The sequence below is a fragment of the Kogia breviceps genome, chromosome 14 (genome assembly GCF_026419965.1).
Source record: "Kogia breviceps isolate mKogBre1 chromosome 14, mKogBre1 haplotype 1, whole genome shotgun sequence".
Classification (NCBI taxonomy): Eukaryota; Metazoa; Chordata; class Mammalia; order Artiodactyla; family Physeteridae; genus Kogia; species Kogia breviceps.
The window spans coordinates 88,161,956-88,175,843 of record NC_081323.1 but is presented as its reverse complement, the minus strand read 5'-3'; the positions used below and the strand labels follow the sequence as shown (position 1 = coordinate 88,175,843).

At 50.2% G+C, this 13,888-nt stretch overlaps 1 protein-coding gene across 5 annotated transcripts in view; it reads left to right on the top strand.

Moving 5' to 3' along the window:
• Positions 1–13,888, top strand: part of SDK1 (sidekick cell adhesion molecule 1) — a 786,274-nt gene that overhangs the window by 579,639 nt on the left and 192,747 nt on the right. For all 5 annotated transcript variants that reach the window (XM_067012701.1, XM_067012698.1, XM_067012699.1 and 2 more), the window contains exon 14: positions 6,854–6,990. In XM_067012701.1, coding sequence (XP_066868802.1) covers positions 6,854–6,990 — 137 coding nt within the window. The remainder of the gene's footprint in view (positions 1–6,853; positions 6,991–13,888) is intronic.

Sequence of the window (13,888 nt, the reverse complement as noted above, 5' to 3'; positions counted from 1 at the left end):
GGCCCGGGCAGCCTGCACAGAGGAGAGGCTGAGCCTCGGGGCTTTGGAGGCTGAGCTGGGCTTTCCGGCACAGGTGGGGACGGCCTGGCTCAGGGAGCTGCGAGCCCTTGGCGATGGCCTTGCTCACGGCCGGGCAGTTCCACGCACCGGTGTGGGGACGGGGCTCATGGGCGTGGAGGGGGAGCCGCAGAGGCTGCAGGGCTGTGGCGTGACCCCCGACAGTACAGAGGGTTCCAAGCGGCCCGAGTGTGACGGCTCTGGGAGGGCTGGTGGCGCGTGGGCCTTTCTAGGGTCCGGCAGGTAGAACTCGGTGACTCATTAGATGCCCGTGTGCAGGGCGGACGGTGGGTGGAGTGGAGATCCTGGGGGGTAAGCACCGATGGGAAGGAGGGACGGGCAGAGAAGATCTCTAGTTCGGGCAGGAGGAAAGGTTCGTGACTCACTGTCAGCCCGGAGGCAACCCTCTGGAATGTTTCATTGGAATCTCTTCCTGGCTGCTGTAAGGTGCCCCTCAGGACCCCCCAGGGTCTCATCTGCATCACGCAGGGCTTTGCAGCCTCCTGGGTTCTGCATCTGCTTCCGAGGCCTCAGGTCACCTGCATGTCTCTCCTCCTGACTTAGAAGTGAGACCGTGGTGGCCCTCAGGGGGCCTCTTTGAGCACGGCCAGTGTCCGCACGTAGAAAACGGCCCAGACCCCAGCCACCCTTGTCACCCTGCTAAGTTAACCTTCCTCGTGTCAGAAAATCTTCCATTTCAGGGCAAGTCCTTACAGCGCAGTTCTGACACTGCCTGCCTGGAGTTAGCAGACACCCCACAGGTGAAGGGCACTGTCCCCAGCAAGACTGTGCTCACTCCAACGCCAGCCGCTTGCTCCAGGGCTCACAGACCCCCGTGCTCCTGACAGACTGATCCCCCTGTCATCTCAGTGATTCCCTAGCGCAACCCCCAGAGCTCAGCTAAATGCTTATTTGGTGTCTCAGTTTTATCATAAAGAGTAAAAATCAGGACCAGACAAATGAGGAGACGCACAGGGCATGGAATGGGAGGGTCCCAAGCTCAAAGCTCGTGTCCTCAGGACGCGTCACCCTCCCGGCGCATACATGTCTGATCACCGACCAGGACACTCAGTCGAGCTTGCTGTCCAGTTCTTATGGGGTTTTATTACGTGCTCATGACTGAATCCTTGGCCACGTGATTGAACTCCGTCTCCAGCGCCCACCCCTCCACTTCCCAGGGGATCAGAAGGTCAGGCTGATGTCACTGTCTCAGAGCCCCAGCCCTCTGATACATGGTTGGTCTCTCCAGCGTGTATACCCCCCTCCTGGAACTATGCAGGGCCCCCCCCCCCACGAGCGACCTTTAGCACAAACTCAGCTGTGGCCTGAGGGGTCCACCATGAATTGCAAAGACACTCCTGGATACAAAAACAAGACCCATATATACGCTGTCTACAAGAGACCCACTTCAGACCTAGGGACACATACAGACTGAAAGTGAGGGGATGGAAAAAGATATTCCATGCAAATGGAAATCAAAAAAAAAGCTGGAGTACCAATTCTCATATCACGGCCAAATAGACTTTAAAATAAAGACGATTACAAGAGACAGAGAAGGAAGGACACTGCACAATAATCGAACGATCAATCCAAGAAGAAGATATAACAATTGTAAATATTTATGTACCAACATAGGAGCACCTCAATACATAAGGCAAATGCTAACAGCCATAAAAGGGGAAACCGACAGTAACACAATAATAGTAGGGGACTTTAACACCCTACTTTCACCAATGGACAGATCAACCAAAATGAAAATAAATAAGGAAACACAAGCTTTAAATGACACATTAAATAAGATGGACTTAATTGATATTTATAGGACATTCCATCCAAAAACAACAGAATACACTTTCTTCTCAAGTGCTCATGGAACATTCTCCAGGATACATCGTATCTTGGGTCACAAATCAAGCCTTGGTAAATTTAAGAAAACTGAAATTGTATCAAGTATCTTTTCCAACCACGACGCTATGAGACTAGATATCAATTACAGGAAAAAAACTGTAAAAAATTACAAACACATGGAGGCTAAACAATACACTACTAAATAACCAAGAGATCACTGAAGAAATCAAAGAGAAAATCAAAAAATACTTAGAAACAAATGACAATGAAAACACGATGGCCCAAAACCTGTGGGATGCAGCAAAAGCAGTTCTAAGGGGGAAGTTTATAGCAATACAATCCTACCTCAAGAAACAAGAAAAATCTCAAACAAACAACCTTACACCTAAAGCCATTAGAGAAAGAACAACAACAACAAAAACCCGCCCAAAGTTAGCAGAAGGAAAGAAATAATAAAGATCAGATCAGAAATAAATGAAAAAGAATTGAAGGAAACAATAGCAAAGATCAATAAAACTAAAAGCTTGTTCTTTGAGAAGGTAAACAAAATTGATAAACCTTTAGCCAGACTCATCAAGAAAAAAAGGGAGAAGACTCAAATCAACGGAACTAGAAATGAAAAAGGAGAAGTAACAACTGACACTGAAGAAATACAAAGGAGAGAATACTACAAGCAACTCTATGCCAATAAGATGGACAACCTGGAAGAAATGGACAAATTCTTAGAAAAGCACAGCCTTCTGAGACTGAACCAGGAAGAAATAGAAAATATAAACAGACCAATCACAAGTAGTGAAATTGAGACTGTGATTAAAAATCTTCAGGCTTCCCTGGTGGCGCAGTGGTTGAGAGTCTGCCTGCCAATGGAGGGGACATGGGTTCGTGCCCCGGTCAGGGAAGATCCCACATGCCACGGAGCGGCTGGGCCCGTGAGCCATGGCCGCTGAGCCTGCGCGTCCGGAGCCTGTGCTCCACAACGGGAGAGACCACAACAGTGAGAGGCCCGCGTACCGCAAAAAAAAAAAAAAAAAAAAAAAAAATCTTCCAAAAAACAAAAGCCCAGGACCAGATGGCTTCATAGAAAAATTCTGTCAAACATTTAGAGAAGAGCTAACACCTATCCTTCTCAAACTCTTCCAAAATATAGCAGAGGGAGGAACACTGCCAAACTCATTCTATGAGGCCACCATCACCCTGATACCAAAACCAGACAAAGATGTCACAAAAAACAAACCTACAGGCCAGTATCACTGATGAACACAGATGCAAAAATCCTCAACAAAATACTAGCAAACAGAATCCAGCAGCACATTAAAAGGATCATGCACGGTTTATCCCAGGAATGCAAGGATTCTTCAATATACGCAAATCAGTCAATGTGATACAACATATTAACAAACTGAAGGATAAAAACCATGTGATAATCTCAACAGATGCAGAAAAAGCTTTCAACAAAATTCAATACCCATTTATGATAAAAACTCTCCAGAAAGCAGGCATAGAGGGAACTTACTTCAACATAATAAAGGCCACTTTTGACAAACCCACAGCTAGCATCGTTCTCAATGGTGAAAAACTGAAACCATTTCCACTAAGATCAGGAACAAGACAAGGTTGCCTACTCTCACCACTATTATTCAACATAGTTTTGGAAGTTTTAGCCACAGCAATCAGAGAAGAGAAAGAAATGAAAGGAATACAAATCGGAAAAGAAGAAGTAAAGCTGTGCCTGTTTGCAGATGACATGATACTACACATAGAGAATCCTAAAGATGCCACCAGAAAACTACTAGGTCTGATCAATGAATTTGGTAAAGTAGCAGGATACAAAATTAATGCACAGAAATCTCTTGCATTCCTACACACTAATGATGAAAAATCTGAAAGAGAAATTAAGGAGACACTCCCATTTACCATTGCAACTAAAAGAATAAAATACCTAGCAATAAACCTCCTAAGGAGACAAAAAGATCTGTATGCAGACAACTTTATGACACTGATGAAAGAAATTAAGGATGATACAAACAGATGGAGAGATATATCAATGTATTGGATTGAAAGAATCAATACTGTGAAAATGACTCTACTACCCAAAGCAATCTACAGATTCAGTGCAATCCCTATCAAACTACCAATGGCACTTTACACAGAACTAGAACAAACAATTTCACAATTTGTATGGAAACACAAAAGGCCCTGAATAGCCAAAGCAATCTTGAGAGAGAAAAACGGAGCTGGAGGAAATCAGGCTCCCAGACTTCAGACTCTACTACAAAGCTACAGTAATCAAGACAGTATAGTACTGGCACAAAAACAGAAATATAGATCAATGGAACAGCATAGAAAGCCCAGAGGTAAACCCATGCATATATGGTCACCTTATCTTTGATAAAGGAGGCAAGAATATACAGTGGAGAAAAGACACCCTCTTCAGTAAGTGGTGCTGGGAAAACTGGACAGCTACATGTAAAAGAATGAAATCAGAACACTCCCTAACACGATACTCAAAAATTAAAAAATGGATTAAAGACCTAAATGTAAGGCCAGACATCATCAAACTCTTAGAGGAAAACAGACAGAACACTCTATGACAGAAATCACAGCAAGATCCTTTTTGACCCACCTCCTAGAGAAATGGAAATAAAAACAAAAATAAACAACTGGGACCTAATGAAACTTAAAAGCTTTTGCACAGCAAAGGATACCATAAACAAGACCAAAAGACAACCCTCAGAATGGGAGAAAATATTTGCAAATGAAGCAACTGACAAAGGATTAATCTCCAAAATATACAAGCAGCCCATGCAGCTCAATATCAAGAAAACAACCAACCTAATCCAAAAATGGGCAGAAGACCTAAATGGACATTTCTCCAAAGAAGATACACAGATTGCCAACAGACACATGAAAGAATGCTCAACATCATTAATCATTAGAGAAATGCAAATCAAAACTACAATGAGATATCACCTCACACCGGTCAGAATGGCCATTATCAAAAAATCTACAGGTGAAAAATGCTGGAGAGGGTGTGGAGAAAAGGGAACCCTCTTGCACTATCGGTGGGAATGTAAATTGATACAGCCACTATGGAGAACAGTATGGAGGTTCCTTAAAACACTAAAAATAGAACTACCATACGACCCAGCAATCGCACTACTGGGCATATACCCTGAAAAAACCATAATTCAAAAAGAGTCACGTACCACAATGTTCACTGCAGCACTGTTTACAATAGCCAGGACACAGAAGCAACCTAACTGTCCATCAACAGATGAATGGATAAAGAAGATGTGGCACATATATACAATGGAATATTACTCAGCCATGAAAAGAAACGAAATTGAGTTGTTTGTAGTGAGGTGGATGGACCTAGAGTCTGTCATACAGAGTGAAGTAAGTCAGAAAGAGAAAAACAAATACTGTATGCTAACACATATATATGGAATCTAAGGGGAAAAAATGGTTCTGAAGAACCTAGGGGCAGGACAGGAATAAAGATGCAGATGTAGAGAATGGACTTGAGGACACAGGGAGGGGGAAGGGTAAGCTGGGACGAAGTGAGAGAGTGGCATGGACATATAAACACTACCAAATGTAAAATAGCTAGTGGGAAGCAGCCACATAGCACAGGGAGATCAGCTCGGTGCTTTGTGTCCCCCTAGAGGGTTGGGATAGGGAGGGTGGGAGGGAGACACAAGATGGAGAGGATATACGGATATATGTATACATACAGCTGATTCACTTTGTTATACAGCAGAAACTAACACAGCATTGTAAAGCAAGTATACTGCAATAAAGATGTTAAATTAAATAAATAAATAAAGTCGCAGTCTATGTTAGAAATATTAGTTTTGTTTATAAACGGTGTGGTGGGTTAGAGAGAGCTGTGTTTCTTAGGTAGCTGCAAGCACATAACAGCTTAATAAATTTCAGAGTGTAATGAGTACATTTTTAAAATTAAAAATATCAAGGATAATTAAGGCTTTTTGTGCTGACCTATGTGGGTTAGCAATAATTGATGTCTAAGAGAGACCAGAAGCTAGTTAGTGGGTGAAGTGGGTGATACCCGGCCTCCCCTTTCCCAGCACTCCTTGTAGGAGAAGAAGCCATTCTTAATGGCCACAGAACAGGATCCTGCTCCCCGAGTGTGGGATGTAAAGGTTAAATATGGGCTGAGCAGTTCACGATTGCAAGGTTGCTGACCCGTCGGTGGTAGAAACCATGCAGCTGGATTTTGACGCTTTGTCACCAGTAAATCCCAATGAAGACCCTTTCTGTTAGTAACTTCTTTCCAGAATTTATTTGCTTTGTGTTTCCATTTTATAGCCTTGCTGATGCATTGTTTACTATTTCCATGGGGTTCTAGTTAGTGTTTTTACCACATTTCCCTTCTAGTGCTTTTCCCAAATCTCCATTATCCAACAGAAGACAGAACAACAGTATAACCTCGCAAGCTCAGTAACGAGGCTGCTCCGTTGTCCGAGAATACATATGGGCATTTTGGCTGGTAACTCCAAATGGCTCCTGTCAGAAACTTGCACAGTAAATTATATTTCCCAGGCCTTTTCCTATTCTATGGCTTGCTGCCTTCCCACTAACAGCCTCTAGCTGTAAAAACAAACTGTTCACCAAGTTTTCTCAACTAAATAGTCTGCTGTATAAAATCGGCGCTCCCCACTCGATTTAAGTGAGAGTCAGTAATTGTTTGATCCCTACCAGAGGGGTTAAATCAAATTATGTTTGGAAAATAAAACACATTGTGAATGCTGAAGGGTTTTCTGAGGTGGGGGGGAGTAGTTAGTATCTGTGTTCGGGGCGTGTTTGATGTTCTCCTTTCTCAAAACATTGCACACAAGGACCAGGCAACGTAAGAACCAGGAGGCTAACCTGCAATTCTGACATGCGTTTTCTTTTCTTTTCTTTTCTTTGTTCTTTTGTATCCAAGTGAACTGCCTCATTCACCCCAGAACCTCCTGGCCAGCCTGAATTCTTCCCACAGCCATACGGTGATGCTCTCCTGGGTCCGACCCTTTGACGGAAACAGCCCTGTTCTTTATTACATTGTGGAGCTGTCTGAAAACAGTAAGTAACGAAGCAACATCGTCGCCATGGACAGTAATCAGATTTCTCCCCGTGCTCGTGATGTCCTTAACCTTTACATCTGGCTCAGACCCAGAACAACTAGTAAAACGTTACGATGCTTTGCGGAGTTTCCAGTGAAAACCACAGCTCGGGCTCTGCGAGGATTAAAGGGCGGCGTGCGAGCCTAGGCGGGCAGCAGTGGCTGGCGGGCCTCCTGTGGGAGCCTGGCTTCGGGCAGAGGCCCCAGATGGCTGTGCCCACGGGGCCGCCCTGAGCCAGGGACCCAGGTCAGCACGGGACGAACTTGGAAGTGCGTGAACAGTGCCTCCACCTGGGGCTGGTCTGAGGGTCAGCAACAGTGAGAGGCTACCTGTTTGGGCAGTTGGGGCGCGGACGTCACGCTAAGGGCTCGGTGGGCGCTCTCCTTCCTCGGCCCCTCGGCAGCGGCCAGCACCATCCTTCACCAGACAGTCTCCTTCTTCACTGGCCTTCCGTCCAGCCCCGCTGGCCACCTCCCCTCCTCTCTTCTTCTGGCCTCTCCTCTCCGCTCTCTCGGAACCTCTTCCTAGGCCATCTCGTGCACCCCTGTGATTTCCGGTGGCGCCTCTTCCTGATCTTCGACCTCCGGGGCCACACCCGGAACCCACATAAGCAGTTGGCATCTCTAATCTGGTTGTCTCACAGATGCCTCCACCTGACGTTCTTCAAACTGTGTCTTTTGAAATTTTAACCCTAACTGTTCCCGCCTCATCGCTGCAGCCATTCTCATCTCAGTGTCTGCCCCCTTGGTGACCCCTCCATCGCTCAAGCCAGCAGCCCGGGAATAGTCCTGGGTCTCTCTTCCCCTCCCCCGACCCCACGCCTGCCCCAGTGCCCCAGCAGCCCTGCCCGCCCGCGCTCTAGGACGCAGCAGGGACCCGCTCTCCTCTCTCTGTGTCCCCAGAGCGTGGTGCCCTCTCACCAAGACAAGCGCCACAGCCTCTTAACTGGTCCCCTCCTTCCACGTTGGTTCTGTTCCAAACCGTTCTCACACAGGCCAGAACATCGACCTTCCTAAAATGTGACTGCGCTGTGTCCTGCCTGCCCCGTACGAGTTCAGCAGGGCCTGGGGCAGAGCCCACCCCGCCTCGGCCCCCGGGCAGCCTCCCAGGCCGCTGCCGTTCGCTCTGTGCCACCCTCCGTGTTTCATGGTGTCCCCTAAGGGCCAGGCTTCCCCCGCCCCGGCCCCCCGCCTGGCCGCTCCGCACACGGGCTCCGTTGAACCGCTTCCCGCCTTTGTCATCCGCTGTTACTCCGCGCTCCTTCCTGGCGCCTCCCCGAGGGAGGAGCTGGCCAGACCATAGGTCGCTGGGCTCTCGCGATGGCCAGCTTCCCTGGGCTGGCAGCTGGCCTCATCGTGACGGTATTGTAAGTGGCTCTCTGTTTCGGGACGGCTGGGGGCGGCGCTCTCCCGTGTCCCCCCAGCCACACCGGGCTGCCCTGCTGAGACCCCGCGGGGACTTGGCCCTGCTCGCTTCCTCAGGCAGAACGGCCTGCGGTTCGGCCGCGGCTCTTCGCAAGCAGCTCGCCCGGGCGGCCCGCTCTCCCTCTGCGCGTGGACCGAGCTCACGTGTTTCTCCGACTTACCTTTTGTTCGCCCACCTCCTCGCATGTGACGGCTGACCCCCTCTCGTCATCGCAGGCTCAGACCGCAGCAGGCCCTGTCGTTCAGTGGCGCGCGGGGCGCAGGCCCCTGGCCCGAGGTCGCAGGTAGTGGTAGGTGGGGAGGGGACCCCGCCCAGCTGTCAGCCTCTGCAGCCTGTGCTCTTGCTGATGGCCAGGCCACTGCAGAGACGTTTTAGGGGGCAGAGACCCCTCCCTCTTGTGCGTTAGCAGCGACTCTGTGGTGAAAGTGGACCCAGGATGGCACTTTGGTGTCAGTCTCCGCGGGGATTAGAGGAAGCCGCTCTGTGGATCTGCCTTTATTTGTATTGGGCTCCCCCAGCCCCTTCGGTATTCTACTTCCACGTCCTGGCTTTCTAAGTGTTCGCCCTTGACGACAATGGCTTCGGTGCCAAGCACCTCCTAGACTGAGGTGCCTGGGGCCCAGGCCCTCGCTCCCTCTCCACGGCCCTCTGCGTGGCCTGATCTGGCCTCTTTCCTCAAGGAGAGGCCAGGGTGCGAGTGGAAATCAGCCAACACCCCTCGTAGTTTTAGTTCAACAGCTCTGATCAAAGAGGGGACGGATTGGCAGTATTTATTGATGTAACTCTCGTGGGCGGCTAAGGTTTTCCCGAGGATGTCAGGGCCGCGTGGCCCATAAGCCGAACGGGCCCTGACGGTGACCTGTACGGAGAGGGCTGCCGACAGCCCTCTATTCCTGGCCCCGGCGGGTGTCGCCTCCTTGAGATCAGGACTGTGTTTTACTCGTCCGTCTTTGTGCCCTCCAGAGGCGCTCACCAGATGAACTGGCTCGGTCCCTGGTAGAGTCCCCAGCGATGGACTCAAGTTATAGTCACAGAGCATCCGCCAAAAGGGAAGTGCTCTATGGCCCCCGGGTTACATAAAATACGGCATTGTTTCAAAATGCCACACCAACTATTTTCTTATCAGCTTGCATGATCGGCCGGCTCTTTGTCAGACATCCTGCCTAAATAAGAAGCAGGTCTTACGTGCAGTCATTTATTCCATCCGTCCGTGCGTCCGTCTGTCCGTCCATCCATTCGGCACCGAGTCCTGATTGGGCGTCTGCTCTGCACCAGGCACTCTGCTGGGTGCTGGGGCGCAGAGCTAAAATGGTCAGTCTCAGCCCACCGACGGCGGGGACCCGGTCAGACGCATCAACACGTCCTGCCACGTACGGCGCTCCCGCTGAGGTCCGTCCCGAGTTCGGTAGGGGGGCGGCGTGTGGAGGCCCCAGCTGGGAGGTGGACAGGGCCCTCAGAGGGGCCGGCAGTCCCGGGGAGCGGGGCCACCAGACGACAAGGGGCGGCGTCAGCAGAGGCCCCAGAGCATGAGCCTCGAGGCGTTTAGAAACAGCCGGCTTTCAAGGTGACGCCGATGTGGGGAGGCAGGCCAGGATGCTGAGAAGGTGACCGAGGGCGTCATTCGTCCCTCATCAGCCTCTGGCTCTCCTACTGGAGCCACCTGGAGCTGGCTGATGCCCAGATGCTTTTCCTTCAGAGGAAAAGTAGTGTAGGAGAATCCGGAGAACTCGACACTATTGCTACGATCATCGCACCAAGTATGATTATTACACAGAGAATCTAAAGTGGATAAGATGCTTACCTCCGGGCTGATACTGATTTCAGTTGTATAAAGCCTGCGGCCTCGGCTGAATCCCTTCGTGTTGCTAGCGTTGCTATCCGTGGATTAGCCGCACGTCTCCCCCACGTGCGGACAGCAAGACCATCACCGTCTTCTGGGCCAATGACCTGGTTTTTATTTTTATTAGGAACCAGTGCCCTTAAGAAGCAGCTGAACATGCTGGCTAATTATGGTCTGACAAAGCAGCTTAGCTGCGAGTACACTGAAACGGAGATGGTATTTGGCCCACACCCGCTGGCGTGCAAGTGGGCCGTTCCGAGTAGCTCACTCTTCCAGCTACTCGGGGTGCCCCCCGCCGCCCGCGCCTCCCGGCCTGCTGAGTAGGATGCCGTTCTCCTGGAAACCGTGCATCCTGCAGGGGCCAGGCCGGCGGGGTTTCGTGGCGGAGGCAGGCGCTTTGTAACACCTGCCCTCACAACATGCCAGCCACCACGAAAGGGCTTCTTCAGGGCTTTTATGGAGCAGAACTCTGGAGCTTTGCCGAGTGTTTGTCCGTGCGCTGGACTGGGGCTGAAGCCCTTTACGGCGAGTTCGGGCCCCTGCAGGCATCCCGTACTTCCGCTCTGTGGAGCCAGTAGTTCTCTGGTCCCAGGCGTCTCTGTGGGAGGCCAGGGGCTGGAGAGGGCAGCGTTGCCCCAAGGCCTGGCCCGAGGCACAAGCCTGCTGGGCTGAGAGCAGGGGTCAGGCCCGGCGGCGGTGGCCAGAGGAGCCTTGGGGCATCCCTGTGCCAAGAGAGAGCAGGGATGCTTGATACCTTCATGGCAGGGCCCCTGTGAACAGGCTGAAAACTCAGTCGCGTTGCAGAAGGGCTTGGCCCATCCTCTAAAATATTTGTTAAGTTTAATGAAGAATAATCTTTCTTTAAGACTACTGTGATCACGAGGGGGAGGTTGCCAGAAAAAACTTGGGATGGACTCTGAAGTGGACCCCAAAGCAGGTCACTGGGTGTCTCGTCGAGCAGCCTTCAGGGTCACCTGATGCTTTGGGGGCCTGCACTTTTCATTGTTTTTGAGCTATTTTTACAACTCTAGATTATGGAAAACGTGTAGTGCTGCAAATAATTCTTGTCCCTAGAAATGCAGATGTGTTGGGTCCTGGTTATAAGTGGTCACTGCAGTAGTTAGTTATTGCTCTGTAGCCGTTGGTCAGTTTTGCATCTATTTGTAAATTCATCCTAGCATTCCTCATCGCGGGTCTGTGTGTGTGTTGGTCAAATGCTCTTTTGATACGTTGTAACATCTTACTGGTTCCCTCAGTTAATGACAACTAAAATCTTTGACACATGCTCATTTTATATTTGGATGAGAAACACGATTTTCCCTTTTTAAAAATGTATCCTTTAACACGAGTGCACGGGCACCCTACGGTGTTAGAAACGCCCAGACTCATCTAAGGCAGCACGTGCCACAAGCTTCCGTGATAACTGACATTTGGGGAAGGCCATCTCTGTGTCTCGGACTAATTCTCAAACCGAGCCCTTCCCTGTTTTCATGAGTTTAACTAAGGCATTTTACTGCTAAAATAGAATAAGCTTGGTCTTTGACCACTTAGAAAAAGTAAGTCTTTTCCCCATTAATTTATTCAAATCTTAGCACGTGACTCCTGTTAAGTCATTGCAGGTAACAAGCATACCTAGGTGAAAATTTCAGAATATTTCATCTTGTTTAGTTCTACTGTTAGTTTTTAACAGATATGAGTGTTCATAGCTTTATGCCTCATAATATTTAAATTTAATTAAAATATTAAAAATACCCTTGTAATTTGTTATTAAAGTTATATATGCTCATTAATAAAAAAATTCAGAAGTTACCTGCAGCACAAAGAATAAAAATAATCCCTATGACCCCGCACGTGTGGAAAGCAACCCGCCGCCCGTGTGCTCGGTCCCTCCGCGGCCGCGTCCTCCAGGACTTTGCTCCGTCGCCGAATCCCTCGGCTCTGGGTCTTGAAGCTCCGCTCTCTGCTGGCTGCTTCTGGCTCCGAGGAGAACCATCTCCGCCTCGCACGCCGTCGCTCCTCTCTGCCAAAGCCGTAGCATCATGTCCTCAGGACAGGCCCAGCGAGCACCTTCGGTCCCCCTCCGCCTGGACGTCTCTGCATCCCACGCTCTCTCCAGCCCTGCACTTACAGCTCTGCTCCCCGGCCTTGCCTTCCATCTCCCTCCTCCTCCTTACGTCTCAGTCTTTCGTCTCTTGGACCATTTTCTCCGACTCATCTGACTTCATTTCCAGTCCTGCCCTTACAGCGTTGGTGTCCCTTGGTTTTCCTTACTCAGGACGCTGGTCTTCTCTCCCCACGTTTCCCCCCGGGGTCCCTTCCCGCCACGGGCTGCAGCTCCACGGCACGTGCTTCCAACCCAGACCTCAGGTTCACGTAGACGGCTCCCCTGGACGTCCCCACCTAGACGGCCCCAGGTTCACCAAACTCAAACTGTCAACGTGGACCTCATCGCCCTCCCCCGAACCTTTCCAGGTTAGAAACAGAGACGTCATTCTTGTATCCCCACCACTCCCCGCCCCCTTCAAAGGCAGCGGTGCGTCCCTTTGGGCTGGTTTTGCGTGGTAAGCGTCTCGTCTCATCCGCTGCCCCTCCGCATTTCAGCAGCCCTGCCCCTGACTGGCTCTGCCCCGTCATACAGCCCCTCCGCCCAGGAGTCCCCCCCCGCCCCGTTCTCTGCGTGTCTGCGGAGTGCACACCCCGCTTGAGGCCCTGCAGAGGCCCCCCGAGCAGGCATCTCATCCGGGCTGGGCAGGGGGCCTCGGGTTCCCCAAATGTGCTTGAGTTTCTAGCAGCCTGGAGGCTAGTCCCCGGCCACCTTCTAACCAGGTTGCCAGCCCTAATTCCTTCCTTCTTTTTTTTTTTTTAACATCTTTATTGGAGTATGATTGCTTTACAATGGTGTGTTAGTTTCTGCTTTACAACAAAGTGAATCAGTTATACATATGTTCCCATATCTCTTCCCTCTTGCATCTCCCTCCCTCCCACCCTCCCTATCCCACCCCTCTAGGTGGTCACAAAGCACGGAGCTGATCTAATTCCTTCTTGTATAGAAGCCCTTATTGCTTAGAGAGGAGATTCCAGGCTTATTAGCACATAAATAGTGCCATTGATCACCTGACCCCCGCCTGCCTCTCCAGATTTATCTCCAGCCACTCCTCGCCGTGCTTTCCATGCTTCAGCATCAGGGCTCTTCTCGAAGCTCCCCGAGTGCACCCAAGGGCGCCACTGCACCTCTGCTCAGCCCCCCTGTCCTGCCCGGCCGTCCTCCGCCGGCTCCTCTGTAGCCTCTCCTCTGGGAACTATCCTCTCCGGGAAGCGCTGCTCCCACATGCAGGGCGGCCCTGCTGATTTGCCCAGCAGGCACAGAAGGCCCTTAGAGAGTCAGCACAGGCAGGATACCAAACCTAAGCAAAATATCTGGAAGGAGACTCTTCAATAATTGTTTCCTACTCCAAGTTTGCAAAGATATGTCCCTGTGTTTTCACCGAGAGGATTCGTGGCTCTGAGCCTTGAGTGCAGGTCTTACGGTTATTTCACTTTCATTCTTTGACCTGCTCCTGCTGAACTCATTTTCCAAGTTGGGCGCTTTTTG